The sequence below is a fragment of the Micromys minutus genome, assembly GCF_963924665.1.
Source record: "Micromys minutus genome assembly, chromosome: 23".
In the NCBI taxonomy this organism is placed as follows: Eukaryota; Metazoa; Chordata; class Mammalia; order Rodentia; family Muridae; genus Micromys; species Micromys minutus.
The window spans coordinates 23,220,278-23,243,314 of NC_137958.1; the positions used below are offsets into that span (position 1 = coordinate 23,220,278).

General features: G+C 39.8%; 1 protein-coding gene across 1 annotated transcript in view; it reads left to right on the forward strand.

Moving 5' to 3' along the window:
• Positions 1 to 23,037, forward strand: part of ADAM22 (ADAM metallopeptidase domain 22) — a 217,288-nt gene that overhangs the window by 172,078 nt on the left and 22,173 nt on the right. Inside the window, exons 18-25 of the mRNA XM_080936202.1 lie at positions 309 to 389; positions 2,261 to 2,311; positions 2,519 to 2,582; positions 4,975 to 5,080; positions 10,969 to 11,088; positions 14,274 to 14,442; positions 15,327 to 15,441; positions 20,868 to 20,958. Coding sequence (XP_080792328.1) covers positions 309 to 389; positions 2,261 to 2,311; positions 2,519 to 2,582; positions 4,975 to 5,080; positions 10,969 to 11,088; positions 14,274 to 14,442; positions 15,327 to 15,441; positions 20,868 to 20,958 — 797 coding nt within the window. The remainder of the gene's footprint in view (positions 1 to 308; positions 390 to 2,260; positions 2,312 to 2,518; positions 2,583 to 4,974; positions 5,081 to 10,968; positions 11,089 to 14,273; positions 14,443 to 15,326; positions 15,442 to 20,867; positions 20,959 to 23,037) is intronic.

Sequence of the window (23,037 nt, forward strand, 5' to 3'; positions counted from 1 at the left end):
GCCAGAAGGCCCAAGCCCATATTTGAAGGCCATTGGGAAGAGCTCCTAGAACTTGGGCTGACTCACCCTTGAACCTCCATCCTGTTTTAGGATATTGGGACACCTATGTGTGGTGACTACAGAAGTTACATCACCTACAAGAAACTGTCTTGCAGCTATTAAAAGAGCAGTTTGTTTACTAACTGTGTTTTGTTCAGACTGTCATCTTAAAATAGTTTAAGTTTGGATTCTTCTTTATACGGGGGCTATGAGAAGTTTTTTTTTTTTCATGTTTTGACGTTTTGCACATAAAGTATCATTATTTTCAGTTTCAGCCTCTGGGGACCGTGTGCCGAGAGGCAGTGAATGACTGTGACATCCGTGAAATATGTTCAGGAAATTCAAGCCAGGTAACTTACCATAAGGACTCTACACATGACAATTAAAGGAAACTGGTGACATCTTTGCTGTGTTGCAGGAGAAATACCAATGGTCAAGATGTCATTTGTCTGTGTCATTCCACACTTCCCTCTTCGCCTCCCCTAATCTCTCTGTGTGTAGGTGTGGGGTAGGGGATTGAACCAAGGGCTTGTGTGTGCCAGGCAAATGTTCCACCATTATCCAGTGCATCGCATCATTGTGGCTAGCATCGTTTTCTGTTATCATCTTTGCAAAAATCTCACATTATGTCACCCAGAAACAGAGATCACATAACCACACACTTGGCCCTGTTTCAGCTGAGCAAATAAAGACACCTGGGAAGAAGGGACAGGAGGGTCATTCATCCCAACGGGCATCTTCTACTTTCCCAGTGACCTGATAACTCAAGGCTCATAGAGAAGTTTAAGTTTTCTGTAGGGAGCTGGTTTTATTTAAGAAAACCATAGAAACCTAAACTCGAGTATGGCAGGACAAGGACTGCCAACATTCTTCTTTGCTTCCAGAGAAGAAGGATTAAGAAGTGATATGTCTGTAGTGGTAAGAATGATTGATTCAAGAGATACAAGGAGATCTTTATATGAGTATTCCCCCTTTTTACCATGTAATTAGCAGGTTTTTCTAAGCCCTCATGGTATTATTAATGACAACAGTTACCACCAAGGCTCCTAGGCATAAGGCTACTACATGGATGTGATTGGAAAGAAGCAGGAATTGTTAAATAATCTCAAATCCAAACCCCATGCTTAACACAGGTGCTGTGTCGAGTTAGGTTAGACAGTTCACCTTGACAGAGATTTTTAGAGGATTGTTCTGTTACCTTTATTTAATAAGTTCCGTCCATTATAAATGGTATCTATGGAATTATATACATCAGCGATATAAGAAAGTTTCTGTGACAAAAATAAAGAGAATGTAAACTCTCTCGTCATCCATTACTTACATCTTAAACACCAAGATGATAGAAAAGGCTAGATGAAGGTTTTAGAGAAGAAAAGCGGGTACCTCTGGGTGGTTTTTCCATCACATCTTTTCCTGTTATTTTATAGACTGGCCATCTTCCCCAAGTAACTGTGTAATCTGTGTTTTTCTCTCAGTGGGGTAATAAACTATATACAGTTGGCTGTGTGCTCACCAGAGTACTTCATAATTTTTAAGTTACTTCAAGGAAAGATGGTGTGATGGGATATAACATTTCTCTCCCAAAGTTAATACTAGCGGAGGCTAATATTCTTCCCCCTTCAGAATCCTCCCCATTCATTTCTTTCTTTAAAAAAAAATATGTTTGTTTTTGTTTTTAAAGCTCACTTACAAAATAACAAGAGTCCATGGTAGATTTTCAGATGTATTTCATTTTAGTTGGTCTCAGCTCCTCCATCTTCCTGCCCTTGCCTTCCCTGCTGGATCCTGTACGCCCAGGATTTTAAGTGAAAGGCTATACTGCCCCTTGTGGCAAAAGGCAGGAAAGTGGCTTATGGCTTCTCTGATGGGACCTGTTCCTGGCTTAAGCCCTTCTCTAAGGACTAGTGTATCCGAATGAAGCATGTGCTAACGCATATATATATATATATGCGTATATATATATATATATATATATATATATATATATAGCAAGCCATTCTGCCGAGTTCGTTCCTCTGTCTCTGGTAGATGTCATGTTTTTCAAAGGACGCTCATTAAGTACATTTCTTCTTGCCTCCTTTTAATCATCTGCCTTTATGTATAGTTTAAGGGAACTGGTGTATATCAACCATGAGTTATATAAAATGAGAACCTTAACAGGAATGGGTTAGCCTGATGTTGGGTCTGAGTTTGGGTGATGATTGGCTCTTCTTTTTCCCAGTGTTCCCCCAACGTGCATAAAATGGACGGATATTCGTGTGATGGTACTCAGGTAAGCCGCTCATTTTTACCTGAAATTTCCATGGTGTCAGCATAAAAGAAATGCTAAAATCATATCTCAGTAAGATCAGTTTGAATGGGTCACAATCAGTTGAGATGACAGCACTCACGTACGGTGTTCCCCAACTCTATGTCCTTTCCCATTGTGTAGTATAGCAGATGACTCTACCACTGACGGGTGTTCATTTTCTCGTTTTAGGGGATTTGCTTTGGAGGAAGATGTAAAACCAGAGATAGGCAATGCAAATACATCTGGGGGCAAAGTAAGTTGTCACGTGGCTTGATCGATTTTCCACACGGCCATTGGCACACTCTTATAAGGACCCATTGACCCTTTCATGGTTGGGAGCTTCTCAAAACTACTGGCAGAGATTGAGCAGGAGCGATTTCTAGAAGTTAGAGAAATGCACCTCTTTTGAGAAGCTGTGTCTGCACAGTTTCTGAGTAGTTGGCAGTGCCTGTGGATGAGGCAGGAGGTGCCTTTGCTGTAGGGTAGGCGAACCCACCCGGTGCACAGCTTGGAGAACAGAGCAGTCTTGATTTCAGCTCACTCAGCTGAGCAGAAGATCCCATATGGCCTTGCATAGCCATATGGGATGGACATGGTCACTAGGTAGGGTACCCTTGCCTCAGACGTAAGCATGTTAAATAGAGTTGCTTTTCCCCCATATACTGTATTCTTGAAGATCCAACCGACTTTCATAGTTAAGTGACCTTCCCCTGAAGTTGCTCGCCTGGAAAGAACAGAAATATTAATGTTATCCTTTCAAACTCTGTCAGAGTTTTAAAGGATATTTGCCATTTTTAATCTAAATATTAGTATTTACATTTACAAAATCTAAATTTGTATTTAAAGTTTGTATTAAATATTCTTTCCCAGAATTAATAACCATATTTTTAGAAGACGTTTTTGTTCTAAACCCTTTATAAAGTTTTTTTTTTCAGGTAGAATGTTACTATGTAGCCCAGCTTTATACCTCGGCCAGTCGGACCTTGAATTTGTAGGATTTACAGGCAGGTGCTACCATGCCTGCACTATTTGAAGTTTTTTTTTTTAAAGATAATTTGTAGTAGGAAAAGCTATAAAACAAATCGCAGTCCTTAGATATCACAGTACCTGCAATCCTTTTAGGAAATGAACATGTTCTCTGAGTCTCTTAAGAAGCGTTGAGAGGAGAAAATGTAGTCAGTCGGGTTTACACTCTAAATAAAGGGATGCTAAATTTGTTTCTTCTGCCTGAGCAAAGCAGGTGAGAAACTAGCAAAGTAATAAGCTACTGTTTAATATGTACATCTTGAGTATCCTTTGTTTGAAATGCCTTTTACCAAAAGCGTGAAGATTGTGCAATTTTCTGTTAAGGAATACTTGTATATAGGTAGTGAGATGCAATCCAGCATGAAGTGAATTTTATATAATATTTTTAGTATTCTTTATGTACCTGCATTTTTACTGAAGCTTTTTACATTATATCAGGACATGGACATTACTTTTTAAAAATTATTTATTTAACCTGTATGTGTGTGTGTGTGTGTGTGAGAGAGAGAGAGAGAGAGAGAGAGAGAGAGAGAGAGAGAGAGAGATGTGTGGTATGGTGTATGAGCATGTGTGCGTCTGTCACTCTCCACTGTATTCCCTGAGACAGGGTCTCTCACTGAAGCAGGAGCTCAGGTGGCATCCACCAAGCCCAGCGATCCTCTGCCCTACCTGGGACTCTGGGGTTATGGGCATAGGCATGCCCATTCTTGGCTTTGTTCATGAATTAAACCCAGTTCTCAAGCTTGCACAGTTCATTCCCTTACTCATGGCTCCACGTCTTCTGGGTATTCTCTTCTTGTGGTATCTTATTAGCTCTTGACAAGTCTTGAAGCATAAAGCATTTTAGATTTTTTTTAGATCAATAATACTTAACTTGTATCACCAATCGGCATTTGATTAGTTTACAAAAGTCTTTATTAATTGTTTTTATTTTTTTTTCAATTAAGATTTTATGTAGCCTAGGCTGGCCTGGAACCTGCTGTGGAACAGAGAATGATCTTGAACCCCTAATCCTCCTGCCTCTGTCCCCTAGTTGCTGAACTGATAGGCTTATCCCGGCTGGCTGGAAAACCATTTTGTTCCAGCAGGCGCCTCTGATACACTGTTTCAGAAAAAGCAAAAACCCGAAAAGATGCTGGAATACCGTAAAGTTCTACTTACCTTTCAAAGACTTTGCATGAGCTCAATATCATCTCAAAGCACAATAAAAGTGTTTCTCATAGCGGTTAAGAATTAGTAAGCAAGGTAAAAATTATGTTCTCTCTTGAATCTAATTATACCCTGCAGTATATAACTATGAATAATATTGCCCTTTTATTACTAATGTTTCTGATTGAGAAATTATGCATCAGGTGCTGTGATTCAAATATGTACTTGAGGTTAGTATCATTCCCTACATAGTGCCAAATCCGGGGGACTGTTCTCTCAGTCCGTAGTCTAACTCCCCTCACAGGTCTACATGTACTTGTGTTCCTATACCAAATAAGGGATGGTGCACCTTTTGTAAGTCATGGTACAATTTCTGTTTATGTCATTGCTAACACTGCAGTGAGCACGGCTCCTTACTGCAGCGGCACATCTTACCTCCATCACTGATGTACAATTCTTTCCTGCTCCAGAGGTGACAGCATCTGACAGGTACTGCTATGAGAAACTGAACATCGAGGGGACTGAGAAGGGTAACTGCGGGAAAGACAAAGACACGTGGACACAGTGCAACAAGCGGTGAGTGTTCAGAGGACCCAGAGGTCACTCGTCATTCAGTTTACATTCCGTGTGGGATCTTCCTGTTTGGGGTGCTCAGTAAAGCATTCCCTCTGGTCTGTTCTCCTTGTCCTTCCCCTAGAACCCCAGCATCACAAAGGATCCCCGTTCTCAACATGGACCTGGACCTCTTTCTTAGGGTCCATGCACAAGGGTAACTAGAAGGTCCTGCTTGGTAGTAGCTACATTCTCTCACTAGACAGTACCTCCCAGCACCTCAAGATTGAGGAAGATTGAAGCCACATACCCTGTGCTGCTGAGTGAATTCGCTAGCTCCGACCTTTCTAAACTACCTTTTGTCTTTGCTAAATGTCTCAATGTTGCACTGTCCCATGTAGGTAAGAGTAATGGACTCCATCTCTCCTCTGTATGTTGTTCAAACCTGGATCAAGGCTGGTTTCCTCTTTGCTCCCTGACCCTTATTGTGAAGTGTCCTCCTGTTTCTGTGTTGTCATTGGGACAGCGCGTCCTCTAAATCTTAAGGACTACAAAATCTCCTGAGCTCTTTACTGGAATTCTCAAGCATACTATTACCAGAATCGTCTTCAAAGCCCTTTAGAATATGTCAGGTGTTTGCTCAAATTTCAGTAGCTCCACGCAGCTAATTAATAAAATACTCATCCTGTAGTGAATGTACACCGTGTGCTGAGTACATTCACCATCTCACATTGGTGAGCCTGTCATGGCATCATGAAAGTCTTTAATTCCATACATGAAGAAGCCAAAGTGAGATCAGTGTCTGGGCCCAAGGACATGTAGCTAGAACTAGAGGAAGAATTAGTATATGCTGTCAGAATGCTCTCTTAGTTTTCCTGCTGAAAGTCTGTGGTCTTAGCAAATAAAATGGAACCCTAGGCTGGGCACAAGAGTACACACCTTTAACCCTAGCACCTAGAAAGCAGGGGGATATGGGTCTCTTGATCTGCATAATGAGTTCCAGACCAGGATATGTAGGGATATCAAAAACAAAAACAAAAACAAAAACAAAAAAACGTGTGTGTCTGTGGGAGGAGCTCAGCTGTGTAACTCTTTTATGGTTTGTGCCAAACCACATTCTTTCGATCTTTTCTTCCAAACTCTACAATCCTTACTGTTCTTTGTTTTTAATTATTATTTTTATAATTATTTTACATTATTTATTTATTTATTAAATTATTTTATTTATTTATATTTCAAATGTAATGTAACGTAGTCCCTGGGAGCTCTGATGGATCTAGTTAGTTGATACTGATTTCTTCCTATGGGGTTGCCATCTCCTTCAGCTCCTTCAGCCATTCCCCTCACTCTTCCACTGAGGTCCCCAGGCTGAGTCCAATGGTTGGCTGTGAGTATCTGCATCTGTCTTAGTCAGGTGCTGGCAGAGCCTCTCAGAGACTCCTTTCTGCAAGCACCTCTTGGTTGATATCAGCAATGGTATTGGAGTTTGGTGTCTGCAGATGGGATGGATTCTAAGGTGGGCAGTCTCTGAATGTCCTTTCTTACTTCAGTCTCTTCTCTATTTTTTGTTCCTGCATTTTCTTTAGATAAGAACAATTTTGGGTTAAAATTTTTGAGGTGGGTGGGTAACCCCATTCCTCAACTAGGGGCCATGTTTATCTACTGTAGGTGGTCTCTTCAGGTTCTGTCTCCCTGCTGTTGGGCATTTCAACTAATGCCATCCCCACTGGGTCCTGGGATCCTCTCAAATCCCTGGTGTCTGGAACATTCAAGTGCCTCCCCATCCCTGTTTTCCATCCTGCACTGCTCCATATTTCTATTCATTCTCCTGGCCCTCTGAACTTCTCTCCTGTCTCCCTCCATACCTGATCCTGTCCCCCTTTTCTACTCTCCCTCCACTCTTCCACCCAGGTCAACCCCTCCCTCTGTTTCCTGTGGTTATTTTGTTTCCCCTGTAAGTGGGATTGAAGCACCCACACTTTGACCTTCTTGTTAAGCTTTATATGGCCTGTGAGTTGTAACATGGATATTCTGAGCTTTTTGGCTCACGTATCAGTGAGTATATACCATGTATGTCCCTTTTTCTGTCTGCATTCCCTAATTCAAGATGGTATTTTCTAGTTCTATCCATTTGCCTGAAAAATTGTGAAGTCCTCATTTTTAATAGCTGAGGAGTATTCCCTTGTACCACATTTTCTGTAATCTTCCATTGAGGGACATCTGGGTTATTTCTACCTTCTGGCTATTATAAATAAGACTATAAACATAGTGGAGCACATGTCCTTGTGATATGTGGGAACATCTTTTGGGAATATGCCCAAGAGTAGTATACCTTGATCTTCAGGTAAAACTATTTATAGTTTTCTGAGGAACTGTCAAACTTATTTCCAAAGTGGTTGTACCAGTTTTCAACCCCACCAAGAATGGAGGAGTGTTCCTCTTTTTCTACATCCTTGTCAGCATCTCCTGATGCCTGAGTTTTTGATCTTAAGCAATCTGGTTGGTATAAGGTGGGATTTTAGAGTCATTTTGATTTGCATTTCCATGATGACTAAGAATGGTGAATATTTCTTTAGGTACTTCTCAACTATTTGAGTTTCCTCAGTTGAGAATTCTTTGTTTAGCTTTGTATCATATTTTTCATTTAGGTTATTTGGTTTCCTGGAGTCTAACTTCTTGAGTTTTTTATTTCTTCCCTGATCAAGTTATCATAAAATAGAGAGTTGTTCAGCTTCCATGAGTATGTGGGCTTTCTGTTGTTTTTGTTGTTATTGAAGACCAGCCTTAGTTTCTGGTGGTCTGATAGAATGTATAGGATTAATTCAATCTTCAGTCTTCTTGTACTTGTTGAGATTTGTTTTATGTCCAATTATATGGTCAATTTTGGAGAAGGTACCATTAGATGCTTAGAAGAAGGTATATTCTTTTTTTTTTTCTTTTTTGGGGGGTGAAATGTTCTGTAGATATCTATTAAATCCATTTGCTTCATAACTTCTATTAGCTTCACTATGTTTCTCTTTAATTTCTGCTTTTATGACCTTTCTATTGGTGAGAGTGGGTTATTGAAGTCACACACTATTATTGTGTATATTTAAATGTGTTTTTGAGCTTTAATGATGTTTCTCTTACAAATATGGTTGCTTGCCCTTTCATTTGAGACACAGATATTCAGAATTTACCGTTCATTTTGGTAGATTTTTTTCTTTTATGAGTATGAAGTGTCCTTCCCTATATCTTTTGGTAATTGTAATTGAAAGTCTATTTTACTGGATATTACAGTGGTTACTTCATTTTGCTTAGGACCATTTGCTTGAACATTTTTTTCAGCCTTTCACTCTGAGATCTTCTCTGTCTTTGTCACTGATGTATGTTACCTGTATACAGCAAAATACTATGTCCTGTTTACTGATCCAGTCTGTTAGCCTGACTCCCACGAGGTCTGCCACAACAAGGCTCTCTTGTGAGCCGAACCCCAGCTCTAATACCTGGTCTACATGGGAGCCCAGCTTACATGGGACTGATATGCCTTGCCAGCAACACATCTTCCTTCAGGTCTCTAGCTCTGACCCAGGAAGATTGGCCACTCCAACCACACACACTACTGCCCCTGCCCATCACAAGACAGCCTGACTCCCAAGAGGTTTATAACCAGGTTCACAGAAGACCTGCTCTAACCTAGCTGAAAAAACTCCAAATGATGCCTACAGGGAGGGACAGGCTCTAGTCAGAGACAGCAAGGCCAGTTAACACCAGAGATAACCACATGGCAAGAAGCAAGTGCAAGAACATAAGCAACAGAACCCAATGCCACTTGGCACCATCAGAACCCAGCAAGCTCTGGATACCCTACCACACCTGAAAAACAAGATTCTGACCTAAAATCCCATCTCATGAACATGTTAGAGAACTTTATGGAGGACAGAGATAATTCCCTTAAAGAAATGCAGAACACAGATAAGCAAGTAGAAAGAAGTCCCTTAAATGCAGAAAACACAATCAAACAGCTGAAGGAATTGAACAAAACTACCCAGAGCCTAAAATGGAAATAGAAACAATAAAGAAATCACAAATACAGGCAACCCTGGAGATGGAAAGTTATGTATAGAAGACATCATAGAAGATATTGGCAGAACAATCAAATAACATACCAACTGCAAAAAGCTCCAAACCCAAAACATCCAGGAAATAAAGGACACATGAAAAAACCAAATTTAAAGAAAATAGACATAGGAGAGAGTGAGGATTCCCAACTCAAAGGGCCAGAAAACATCTTCAATAAAATCATAGAAGAAAACTTTCCTAACCTAAAGAAAGAAATGGCCATAAAGATACAAGAAGCCTACAGAACACCAAATAGAATGGACCAGAAAAGAAAATCCTCCTGTAAATACCCAGAACAAAGAAAGAATATTAGAAGCAATAAAGGAAAAAGGCCAAGTAACATATAAAGGAAGGCCTATCAAAATTACACAAAATTACTTTTCAATAGAGACTATAAAAGCAAGAAGATCTTGAACAGATGTCATTAGAACACAAATGCCAGCCAAGGCTACTGTATCCAGCAAAGCCTTCCTATTCCTAATACCTGCAGTATATTGCCCTATCTTAATGTATTTGTTGAAACTACTCATTCCTTAGATGCAGTCTTTTACATCTTTACCAACACCAGTGAGAAATTCATCCATTGTTCAATGCCTATTGAGAAAAAAAAAAAAACTTGCTCTATAAATTATTTCCTGATTGGCTCTCCCATTTCCCCCATGAACTCCCACAGACACAGGCCTTGTTTCATCCTTATGGCCCATATCCTTAGTCCATTATTTTGTACATGCTTATGTGTGAGCTATGTCTTCTTACACAGTGGAATTCCTGTGAGGATAAACATCATCACGTCCTGCTTTTGTCATATATTTTAAATTGCAAGCATTATTGTGCATAAATGAAATTAAAAAGGATTTAAATATTTCATCTTTATTTTTCTAAGACATAAATATATTTAGAATATGATTTTATATTTGCATACATTTCTATGTTTCAAATACTTTTAGAGTACCTTTTATATATTAGTGATAAATATAGATCCCCATTTTATATGTTATCTGTCATATAAATTCTGGTATTTTAATATGTAATTTTGCTGCTATGTTGATCAGTTGGTGTTTTTATTTGTTTGTTTGTTTGTTTTGTTGAGATTGAGTTTCTCTGTGTATAGTCCTGGCTACCCTGGAACTTGATCTGTAGACTAAGCTGGCCTTGAACTCACAGAAATTCACCTCCTCTGCCTGCTAAGATTAAAGCATGCACTGTCACCACCCAGCCCAGTGTTGATAAGATTTAAATATGTTGTCACTATTGATGACTAAAATGTGGTAAAAAGAATATATAAAGCATCATTTTAATACAGTAACTTTCCTGTTTATTTCTGGACATATAAGATTTGTTCAGAAGGCTAGGGAAGCGTTGTGGTTGGGAATCTCCATGAGCAGTGGATCACCTCCTCTTTGGTTTTTAAAGGCCGGATGCAGAAATAGCTATGTTACAGAAGAATATTCAGGCAGGATTTACTCACTAACCCAACACCAAACAAGTTTATCCTGTCCAGCAGTAAATGGGATACAAATCATTCTGATAAAAGGCTGTATTTGATGCATAATTTTCCTTAACCAAACACTTGAACTAATAGTCAATAAAACATAATCAGGGGGGTTATTAGGATTTTGGAGTTTTAGAGAAGTTAATTTTGAGACCTGGAGTCAACCCAATATTGGCTTATTTTATTTTGCTTATACACATAAGTAATGTCGCTGATGGATAATAAACGCTAACAAGAGAGAAGATGCTGCTTCAGAAGCACAGGCTTTGTTTAGTTTTGGGGGAAGCGACCCACTCACTAACGGGTACTCTCTTAACAGGGATGTGCTTTGTGGTTACCTTTTATGCACAAATATCGGCAGCATCCCAAGGCTCGGAGAGCTTGATGGAGAGATCACATCCACGTTGGTTGTGCAGCAAGGAAGGACACTAAACTGCAGGTAATTATCGAACCATTCTGTGATTGCGTGAGTCACCTTACTTCCCCGGAATAGAGCTAGTCATACTGCTGCTCCCAGTGTGTGTGCATGCTCGTAGTGTGAACGCAACTCCACTTCATAAGTGTGATTATAAGACAAAAAGTACTCAACAGTGATGCCTGGGGATTGTTCCACGGTTGCTCGAATTATATTTGGTTGCTCAGTAAAATCCTGCAGGGCTTGGCTTGCATTTCCTTCTAAGTGAGAGGATGGAGACCTCTGGAAGTCCTATGTCTGCAAGAAAGCACAACCATGGAGTGAAAGCAACAAGCATCCCCCTGGAGTGTGTGCAAAATGACTGGGGCTCACACTTGGGAAAGCCTTTGAGAACAGTGAATTTGTAGGTCAGTCAGTGGGAACTCTGAAATACCTTGGGATGTCTTGGAAGCATCAGAAATTGGCCCGTAGTATACTACTGTTCAAGGAGGGATTAGACGAGCTTAACGGTGGGTTTTTAAATAAAGAGGTTATCTAGAAGCTTAAAAAATAAAAAGGAGCCTAATGAATAAATTCCTTTGGTGACTCAGCCACAAAGGGTCTGGCCCACACTTCCATTGGAGATGGAAGCCTTCTCTCCACAGAGAATTAAACAGAATGTTCCTAAACTGAAGGGTTTATAGCCAGGGTCATACGGAAGTAGTTTGGCCTCAGAGAATGCTCACTGAGACATCTGTCTCGCTATTACTGACTGGCATGCAACGAAAATCTCTTACGTGGAAAACCAGAGTAAATAGAAAACCCCAAGAGACTTTTTATTACAAAGTGAAAAAATAATTTTCTACTTTAATTACTCAGATCATGGAAGAAGAAGATTCTGTTGTAAGTGAACCTTAGTGGTTGAAATTATCTCCCTGGAAGTAGGACCATAACAAAGTAAAGAAACTGAACAATGAGAAAGGACTCCATAATTAAAATAGAAATAAAGGAGAAGAGAGAAATAGTAAGGAAGAAATTGTGTATGAGTGATGTCAGAGACAGGGTAAACTTTATTATGGAATTACTGTAAGACAGAGAAAAGTGTCATCAAGTTTCCACAGAACAGACTCAACAACTAGAGTGTCTTAAGGTTTATCACCAGGAGTCTAGGGAATCAAAGACACTAGAAAAATTATTTGTAAATTACAGTTATCTATCATACTCAGACCAGGGCTCCTTAAGCACACCTCTAATCCCAGCACTTAGAGGCCAAGACATGAGGCTGATGATTTCCAGATAAGACAAAATAACAAGAGCCCACCTTAAAAAAAAAATCAGATATTCCTAGAGACAATAAAATGACATTTTAGCATTCAAATGACTTCAAAATGTTTTATTCTACACCTGTCTTCAAAAAGTTAAAACAACTACATCCTATAAAGATGAAGGTTAAACAGAGGAAAAGAAAGGCAAGGTATAGAGGAGACAGAGTCTTTCACTGAAAGAGTGTCCTAATGAAACTCATAGTGAAACTAACCCAGGGCTTACAGCTCTATGCCAGGTACAAGGCAAAACCAGAACACAGGGGAAGGCGTTGGTGTGGGCTCTAGGAGAGATGTCCACAGGCAGATGAACTGAGACTCAACAGTGTTTTCAATGGGGATTAACAGCCAGACTGTTTGAATCTATGTTTTTTATTAAAGATGCTAAATGCATAGGAAAGTAGACAGATAAATAGCCAAAAAATAAAATATAATCTAAGGTCAGACAAAAGTAATTCAGAAATTGAAAGCATTTAGTCATAACACTATTGTTGCATTCAACAACTAGCATTCCCATAGTTATAATAGCGCACATATTCGTTATTGATTAAATAAAGTTTATGATGAAAGGATAAAGGAGAAATTGTGTATAGAATTATCAATGGAAAAAAAGATATAGGTTCTCTTATTAACTATAAATTAATAATATCTACAGTTAAAGGATTAAAAATTACTAATATTTAGACATTTTGAAGTAAAAAAAAATAGTGAAGAATCAATAGTATAAAGAAAGTAGTTCTCTCTTAGGAAGTAAGGCAAGAACATTTCACTCAAGAAACCAGTATATCTAGGCAAGGAAGAGGACTCAGTTGGTAAAGGGTTTACTATTTAAACAAAAGGACCTGAGTTCAGTCCCTAGTACCTATGAGAAGACACCAGTTCATACCTTTATCCCCAGCACTGCTAAGGCCAGACAGAAGGGTCCTTAAGGCTTGCTGGCCAGTCTATCTAGCTGAATATGGAGTTCCATGATTAGTGTGGTCACCCATTCTCAAAACAGAAAGTGAAGAGCAATTAAGAAATACACTCAGTGTTGACTCCTGGACTTGGCTCATGTACCCATACATATACAGACACACATGTGCATGAACACATGAATACAGACATAGACACAAAATACCAGTTCATGTGTCTTGTTCCACATTACAAATAGGTTTGATGAAAATTAATATGGAAAAATGTATACTAGCATTGACAAGATATCATATGAAAGTATTAGTTATGTATATACACTTTCAATCCTCATTACTTTTGTTTATTCTAAAGGAGACCATTTGGTCATGCTCTACTGAGCAGTGAACACAGTGAATACAGTTGATCTATATATCTATATATCTACCTATATCTATATCTATATCTGTATCTGTATCTATATCTGTACCTATATCCTCTCTCTCTCTATATATATATGTATATACACACATATATATATATATATATATATATATATATATATGTTTGGGAGCAGTATAAATCAAATCCAATTCTGATTTTTATTTGAGATGCATTCGAAATCCTGAAATCTACTTAGATCAATAGTATCTAGGGAAAAATGATAAGACTAGTTCTGTTCTGGCCTTATTTGTAATCATTTTGTTAAAATTCTAAGTATTATAATTATCTTTTAGAAGAATTAGATCAGAAGTTTCTGTTGCTTCCTACACTTAACGATACTTCTGGGTGTGTACACCTGTGATATTGAATCATGGTAGATGGGGTCAGAGCAACAAAAGTTCAAGCCAGCTTTGTTTATATTAAGAACTCGATGCCAGTCTGGGCTACCTAAAATCCCATCTCAAGGAAAGAAAAGACCAAGAATTTAAACATCCTTTGGCTACTGGTTTTTAATCTCAGATGAGTGTGAATTAACAGAGGCCCATGTTTTTTCTGCACACCATTTTTCTTTAGTGGGGGGCATGTTAAGCTGGAAGAAGATGTGGATCTTGGCTATGTGGAAGATGGGACACCCTGTGGCCCTCAGATGATGTGCTTGGAACACAGGTGTCTTCCTGTGGCTTCCTTCAACTTCAGCACTTGCTTGAGCAGTAAAGCAGGCACCGTGTGCTCAGGAAATGGAGTAAGTGTCAGAACCTCACCCAGAAAGCCTGTCTTCTATGTAACAGAAGTAGATATAATCCTGGAACATTTTCTTAATTAGACAGTGTGACTATCCATGTTTCTGGTTGACATGTGAATACTAATTCAATCCAAGCTACTTGAATATTTTTGTTGTATCATCGAGAAAGGCTGAGAATAAGAAAACTAGTAATTTTCTTATTCAAACTCTCCTTTCTTCTTTCCTTATGCTAATAGGATGCCATGTAGTATAATGACAGGTTTCCTGCCTGTGATTTAGGAGATGGATTTTAGCAAACTACAGTAGAATTTGTTATTGTTGTTAAAGAGGGGAATGAAGAAGGAAGAGTGAGCCACTCTTTCTTGACTTAAATATATAGTTAAATATAGCCTGTAACTACTTAGGCCATTTGGGTACAGATGAATCATCCCTGACCAGAAATACTTGTAGCCATAGGAGAGTTTAAAACCTAGAAATAGTGAAATCATCAGGTGCTGTTTACGGGTGACCAGAAAGAGTGTTATTTTAGACGTGTTAATTCTGTTCGCTTGCAGTTACGCATTAGGTAGCACAGGTCTTATTTAAGTTGTGGGTCAGACACTCGTCCTCATGAATGAGCCCTCCATTCTCATGAAGAATTCCTTCCTAGCAGCTGTTTTGGTTTCTTTTCTGTTACCAAGTTCTATGATGTTTTTGCTGGCCTTACGTAATCTTTGACTTAACTGGTTGTATTATCCAATTAAGGCAGAGGACCCTGGTTTGGAATTTGAAGCACAAATCCTGTCTCAGTATCAAGTCCCGTGAACACTAATTAGGAGTCAGCATGCATTTACTTCTCCGTAGCAGGGAACTGACATTTCTTCTCCCTCTCCTTTGAATTTCAGGTTTGTAGCAATGAGCTCAAGTGTGTGTGTGACAGGCATTGGACCGGTGCTGACTGCAGCACCTACTTTCCTCACAGTGATGATGCTAAGACTGGCATCACCCTGTCTGGCAATGGTAGGTATCAACCTGCTAGTGTGTCCTATTTGTACACGACAGGAAAGCGACTTCCTCAATGGACACTTGTATTTGAGACTCTTTTTCTTTTATCATGACTCAAAAATGAATGCTACCTACGTAATGAGTGTGGTCGTGAAACCAATCATACTGATCAATTTGTAAGGATTTGTCATACTGAGTATAATTTAGATTGCTGACTTTGTCTTATTCTGCCCCACTTCAAAAGAAATTTCAAGCATTATAATTACCTGAGGCTATGAGCAGATCCTAGCATTTTAAATGTCCTCTTCGACAGTGTCACGCATGTAAACAGTGCGTTCTGGTCACGCTTGTCCTTCCCGCCCTTCCTTACCCTGCTCTCTCTCCCAGAAACCCCTTGTTCCCAGCGTGTTCATGCCTTTTCCATCCTGGTTTTCTTCCCTGACATTTCTTTTAAATGTCTGAGAGTGCAGTGGTGTCTCAGAGGCTAAGAACACCTGTTGCTCCTGAGGACAGAGGTTCAGTTCCCAGGATCCACAGGATGGATCAACTCCACTGCCAGAAGGGCTGACACTCTCTTCTCGCCTCATCTGACACCAGGCAAAACACTTGTGAACATAAACTTATTCAATTTAAGTGGATTGTTATAAACTTTTGAGCTGAAAAAGTTTTTTTTTAAGAGTCTTTTTTTTAAACTTTTTTTAAATTTTATTGGATATTCTCTGTGTTTACATTTCAAATGTTATCCCCTCCCCCACCCCCTCCCATCCCCCCTCCCCCTCCCCTTGCTTCCAGTCTCATTTCCATAGTCTAGACTTTGAGAAGTACAGAAGCAACGTCCTTGGCCGAGGTGGTAGGATTGAAGACATAGGTCAGACATGAAGTTCTAAGATCACAGTTGGCCCGAGAATAGAAGAGGAAGCTAAGCGAAGGCAGTTAAAGAGCTCACACTTTAGAGATAAAGTTTTTTCCCCGAAACAACCACATCATTTCGTTCTTGTTGTCCTCAGACTGCAGTGGTAGATGGTCACGTGGCAGTTGCTCCCAAAGTCAACGTGAATGCAAGTGTTTATAGTACCTGGAGCATAGTGACTTTTGTTCTGTTTTTAATTATTTTTGTTCTATCATATATTAAATTATGACTGTTCCTATCAGTTGCTGGGTGAAGCCTCTCTGATAATTGGGCTAGGTCACCATCTATGACTATAGTAGAATACTATTCAGCATCATTTCATTGACTTAATTTTTAACCACTCATGTTTGATCCTATGCTAGGTTTCTGGGCTACTCGGCCTCTAGATCCTGGCTCCCCAGGCACTGTCAGGAGTGGGCTTCCTCTTGTGACCTGGGTTTCAGGCTGGGCCAGTCAATGGTTGGTTCTTCCCATAATTTTTGAGCCACTTCAAGTCCTACACATCTTGAGGACAAGACAAATTGTATGTTGAAGGTTTTGTGGCTGGGTGGGTGTCTTAATAACAACACTGGAAGCCTTGCCTGGTCACAGAAGATGGCTAGTTCAGGCTCTGTATCCTCCATTACTAGGTGTCTTAGCTAGGGGTCATCCTCACAGAGTCCTGGAAGTGTGTGTCACACTACGTTTCTACCTCACCCTCGAAATGCCCTGCAGTTCCAGTTGTTGCTCCCAAAACTCTCTCCCTCCATCCTCCCCACACCTGACCCCCCACCTGCCCCTAGTACACCTCCCATCCCTATTCTGTTTCTTCTTCCCAGGGTCATTCATACCTCCCACTTGAACCTTTTCTTACTTAGCCTCTCTGAGTCTGTGGATTGTAGCATGATTATCCTTTATAGCTCATATCCACTTATAAGGATTATCTTTCTTAGTTCCATCTATTTGTCTTCAAATTTCATGATGTTACTTTTTTAAAAACCACTGAGTAATACTCTGCTTGTGTAAGTGTACCACATTTTCTTTATTCATTCTTTGGTTGAGGGATATCTAGGTGGGTTCCAATTTCTGACTGTTATGAACAAAGCTGTTATGGACATAGTTAAACTAGTGTCCTTCTGGTAGGATGTAACATTCTTTGGGTATATGCCCAGGGTGATATAGCTGGATGTTGAGGTCAATTGATTCCCAGTTTTCTGAGAAACTGCCATATTGATTTCCAAAGTGGTTGTACACGTTTGCACCCCTACCAGCAAAGAAGGAGTTCTCCCCTTCCTTCCTCCACGCTCTTGCCAGCATGAGCTGTCACTTGTTATTGATCTGAGCCATCCTGAAAGCTGTAAGATGAAGTTTCAGAACAGTTTTGATTTGTATTTTCCAATGGCTGAGATGTTGGACATTTTTAGGTGCTTCTCAGCCATTTGAGATTCCTCTACAGAGAATTCTCTGTTTATCTCTGTGCCTCATTTTTATCTGGCTTACTTGGCTTGTTGGTGTCGAGTCTCTTGAGCATTTTGGAAATTAGCACTTAGTCAGATGTGGAGTTGCAACAATAGTTGCCCATTTGCTAGGCTGCTCTTTGTCCTGTTGAGTGTCCTTTGTCTTACTCTGCAGTTTTGCCAGGTCCCATTTATCAGTGGTCAGTCCTAGTGCCTCCCCTGTTGGCATTCTGTTCAGGAAACTGTCGTCTCCTGTGTGAATGCCATCAAGATTATGTCTCACTCCCTCTTCTATAAGTTTCAGTGTATCCCGTTTTATATTGAGGCTCTTGATCCACTTGGACTAGAGTTTTGTGCAGGGTGATAAGTATGGATCTATTTGCATTTGATATTAGTGGTGTTTTCTTATTTTGTTTTTTTGGGTTTTTTTTTTTTTTTGGTTTGGTGTGTGTGTGTGTGTGTGTGTGTGTATGTGTGTGTGTATTTCTTTAAGGGATTTGTTCGTTTCCTTTTCAAAGTCTGTTATCTTTATAATAATGGATTAAAGCTCATCTTCTTATACTTTGGCTTTGTTAGGATATCCAGGGCTTGTAGCAGGATGCCTGGGCTCTGGTTGTACTGTATTGCCCTGGCTCTTGTTGATTGTGTTTTTAAGTTGTCCCTGGTGTTGGCTGGTTGATAATGGCGGCAGCAGGACTATGCAGGAACACAGGGAGAGCTCAGCTGACTGGGCCACAGACTGCCTGGACTGACTGTGTGGTAATTCCCAATCTCTTTGTGAAACTGTCCTTGGAAGAAATGTTTGTGCAGGATTATTTCCCTGCTTTGTCCTAAAGACTCCTCAATAGCTGGTTGAGGTGTGTTTCTTGTATGCAGTAGAATGAAGGATCCTGATTTCGTTCATTTTCTTAGCCTGTGTCTTTTTATTATTGGGGAATCCAGTTCATTGATATTGAGAGATATTAATAACCAATGGTTGCAAATTTCTACTATTTTGGTGGTGGTGGTAATAGTGCAGGTTGTGTGTGTGTGTGTGTGTGTGTGTGTGTGTGTGTGTGTGTGTGTGTGTGTTTGTGTGTGTGTGTGTGTGTGTGTGTGTGTGTGTGTGTGTATTGCACTTCTTCAGATTTTGCTGGTGTGAGATTATTTATTGACTTTTCATGGGTATAGTCATTAGTATCCTTGGTATTTTCTAATACTCTCCGTAGATCTGGATTTGTGGGTAGATAATATTCAAATTTGTCTTTGTCATGAAGTATCTTGTTTTCTCCATCTGTGATAATTGAAATTTTTCTAGGTTTAGAAGTCTGGGCTGGTACCCATGGTCTCTTAGAATATGCAAGACATTTTTCAACTTTTAGAATCTCAATCAAAGAGTCTGGTGTAATTCTAGTAGGTCTACCTTTATGTTACTTGGGTTTTGCCCATTGCATCTTTTAATATTTTTCTTTGTTCTGCATGATTAGTGTTTTGATTATTATGTGGAAGTGGGGGTATTTCCTTTTCTGGTCTAAATTATTTGGTGCTCTGGGAAGTTCTCATGCCTTTATAGGTATGTGCTTCTGCAGGCTATGACAATTTCCTTATATGATTTTGTTAAAAACATTTTCTGATTTTTTTGGGATGGGGTTCTTATCCTTCTCTGTTCCTATCTTTCTTAGGTTTTGGTCTTTTAGTAGTGCCCCAGATTTCCTGGATGTTTTGTTTAGGAACTTTTTGGACTTAACATTTTTTGATTGATATATTGAAGTTTTCCATTGTAAACTTTTACACCTAAGAGTCTCTCTCCCATCTCTCTTATTCTGCTGGTGATGCTTATCTCTGTGGCTCCTGTTTTCCATTCTCAGGATTCCCTCAGTTTGTGCTTTCTTTACTGTTTCTATTTCCATTTCCTGGCCTCGATTAATTTTATTCATCTGATAAATCAACTGATTGTTTCTTCTTGGTTTTCTTTTAGGGATTCATTTCCTCTAATAGTTTGTATTTTGCTGGATTTTTTAAAAAATTTATTTTATTCACTTTGCACCCTGATTTCTTCCCACCCCTCCCATTTGGGTACCCCTCCCAAGCCTGTCCTCCTATGCCCCTCCCCTTCTCTTTTGAGAGTGTAGGTCCCTGATGGGTATCCCCCCATTCTGGCACACCAAGACTCCGCACGGATAGGCACATTCTCTCCCATTGGGACCAAACAAGGCAGCCCAGTTAGATGATCTTTCTTGGATTTCTTAAAGGGATATTGGGTTTTGTTTGTTTGTTTCCTCTTTCTTTTTTTTTTTTTTTCTTTTTAAGGACCTCTATCAGCTTCAAAAACTCAGTTTTGAGGTCATTTTCTTGTGTTGTACTTCAGCTGAGTTAGCATGTCTAAGACTCTGGTGCTGACGTATCACCCTGGCTGTTATCATTTGGCCTTACACTGACCTCTAGACATCTGGGTTTGGGGTAATGACAGGTTGACATGCTGATTTCTGAGTTTGTCTTTGTTGGATGCTTTCCCCTTGGTTTCTGCTTCCTCTCTGGTCTTCTGGCCAAAGTGACCTACAGTACTGGTTCCCATCATCTGCAGGTGCAGCAGGTGTCTCTGCAGGATTTTGGTAGCATACATGACTTCTGGGGTTAGGGGTGCTGGCATTGCTTCTGGGATTCTGGGAACTGGCCTGGCCTCTGGAGTTCTAGGTACCTATGTGGTCTCAGGTTCTATGTGCTGGCATGGCCTCTGGGAGGGCAGCACCTTCTGCAAGAGTTGTTGCCGGAGATATGGAGCCATGGGTGTGGGGTGTCATGGGTACAGCAGGGTGGGCTCTAAGAAGTGTGTGTTAGTGGGAGGTGGGCAGTATTTTACAGGCTGAGGGTGTTTCTAGTAGAGCAGGCCTCAGTAACTTTTCAAAAGACAGTATTTAGATGTAATCTTTGAAGTTTATTGATCCTTGTTTAAATCCAAGAAAAGGAAGGGTGGATAGACATGCTAAGTCTTAGTGTAAAAAAGCCAAAGCCTTTTTACAAAACAGATTAATATTATCAGCATGATGTTTATAGACCTAGAGAAGAAAATTACTGAATGTCATATCACTAATCTTCCTTCTTGTTTTCCCTTCTAGGTGTTGCTGGCACTAATATCATAATAGGAATAATTGCTGGCACGATCTTAGTGCTGGCCCTCATATTAGGAATAACTGCCTGGGGTTATAAGTAAGTCAAATATCTTAGTATTATTACCATCAACGTGTACCTTAAATTTTCAGTAAGAGCTGGAGAGGTGTCTCAGTAAAAGTACCAAGTGTTCTTGGAGAGGGCTCATTTTCAGTCCCTAGTATCAGTGCTTCGTGGCTCATAAACACATATACCTCCACTTCCAGGGGATCTGACACCATCTGCTAGCTTTCGTATGTATCTGTACGCAAATGTGAGCGCTTGTACACACACACACACACACACACACACACACACACACTCACAAGAGGGTCAGAGAGACAGAGAGGCAGAGAGAGACAGGTAGAGAGACAGAGACAGAGATGGAAAGAGACACAGAGAGACAGAGACATATGGAAAGAGACAGAGAGAGAAAGGAAGGAAGATAGAGATTTAGAAGTGTTTTAAAGTGTAATTATGAAATATTTTGAGTGAATGTTAGCTGGAAGGTTGTATATCATTACCTAGCCCAAGAGTCAGTGATTACCCAGCCCTGGTGTGGTTAGAAGTAACAATTAGTTATCACATTTTCAATTTCCAACACCTCTCTCCCTATTCTGAATGTTCTGTGTGTGTAAGATCAGTGCAGTGACGTGAGTGAATGCACACTGTGTCTGTACATCACGCTAGCGGCAAAGACCTTGCGTCGTTCATAGCCTTGAGTACTGATGAGTTTCTTCCTGTGAAGGACACACTCTTGTGAGACTCACTCTTAAAATTCGGTTTCCTCCTTAAGCTTCAAAACTCATCATAAAAATTTTTCTTTTAATATTTAAAAGTCGAGAGTCATACCACATTCGAATATTTAGTAGCCTTAGCATTTGCTAAGTAAATGTTCCCAAACAGTTCTGTATTTACTATTTAAATTTTCCCTTTGGAAGACTTAAAATGTAAATTTTTGTTTAGTATTTCAGTAAATATTTAATATTATGGTTTAAATGTAGAGTAAACATTTGATTCTTGGGTTAGTTTTCCCATTACTGGGGAAATATCTGAGGAAACAACCTAAGAAAGAAGAGGTCATTGTGGTCGATTTGAGAGGCTCCTACCTACTGTCATGTGGTCACATTGCTTTGAGCCAAAGGCAGAAGCCCACAGTGGAGAACATGAAGTGGAGGAAAACTGCCCACCAAACCAAGAGCTCACCACTACAGTGATCCCTCTGCCCCCACACTACTGAGAAATGGATACAGGAATGGGTTAGTCCATAGATGACGTCAGAGCTTCCAAAATCTGAGCACCTTCTAAATATCCAATGCTGCATGAGAACCATGCACTTAACATACAAGCTCTTGTGGATATTCAGATCCAAAATATAATGGTTCTTTTCAATATTTCAACTTAAAATTGTGTTTTGTTGACTCTAGTAATTACCCAGTCAGTGCCCTAGCCCCAGGGTCTTCCATGTGAAAGATCCAGCATCTAGATGTTAACCTCATTTAATAGCATTCTCTTTCCTGGGTCAAATTCAAATCACTAAATTGGGAATTAAAATAGCTTAGATTTGGGGCCATAGAGATGGTTTAGCAGTTAAAAATATGTACTGCACTTACAGAGTTCAGTTCCCAACATCCACATCAGGCAACTCGAAACCACTTTGTCTCCAGCTTTAGGGGATTTGACAATGTCTTCTGACCTTGGAAGGCTCATGGTCTCCCATGCACATACTCACAGCATACACACACCACACCACATGCACACACCCCTCCCACACACAAACTGATTTTAAATTTAACATTTACTCTGCATTGGGTCATTGTATTATATGGCTTGTGTGCTGCCATCATTAAAGTTTAGGAAGCCATTCATGGATGGCTATATTAACAAAACCAGACAACATAATAAATTAGCATGGTTCTTGAACTGGAGAAGGAGCTCACAGCATCAGTCTGGGCTTTGCCCTGGTTGAATTGGTACCTAGCTCTGTATCAATTTCAACAGATTCTGAATGCATTTGAACATCTTGTACACTTGCATTTGTGAAGTGTGATTTAGGCACTTGTAAACTTGGCTGTCTGAAAGGAAAGCCTTTCTTCATGCCACAAATAAATGAGCTTTGTCTTGTGATATTCTTTCTCA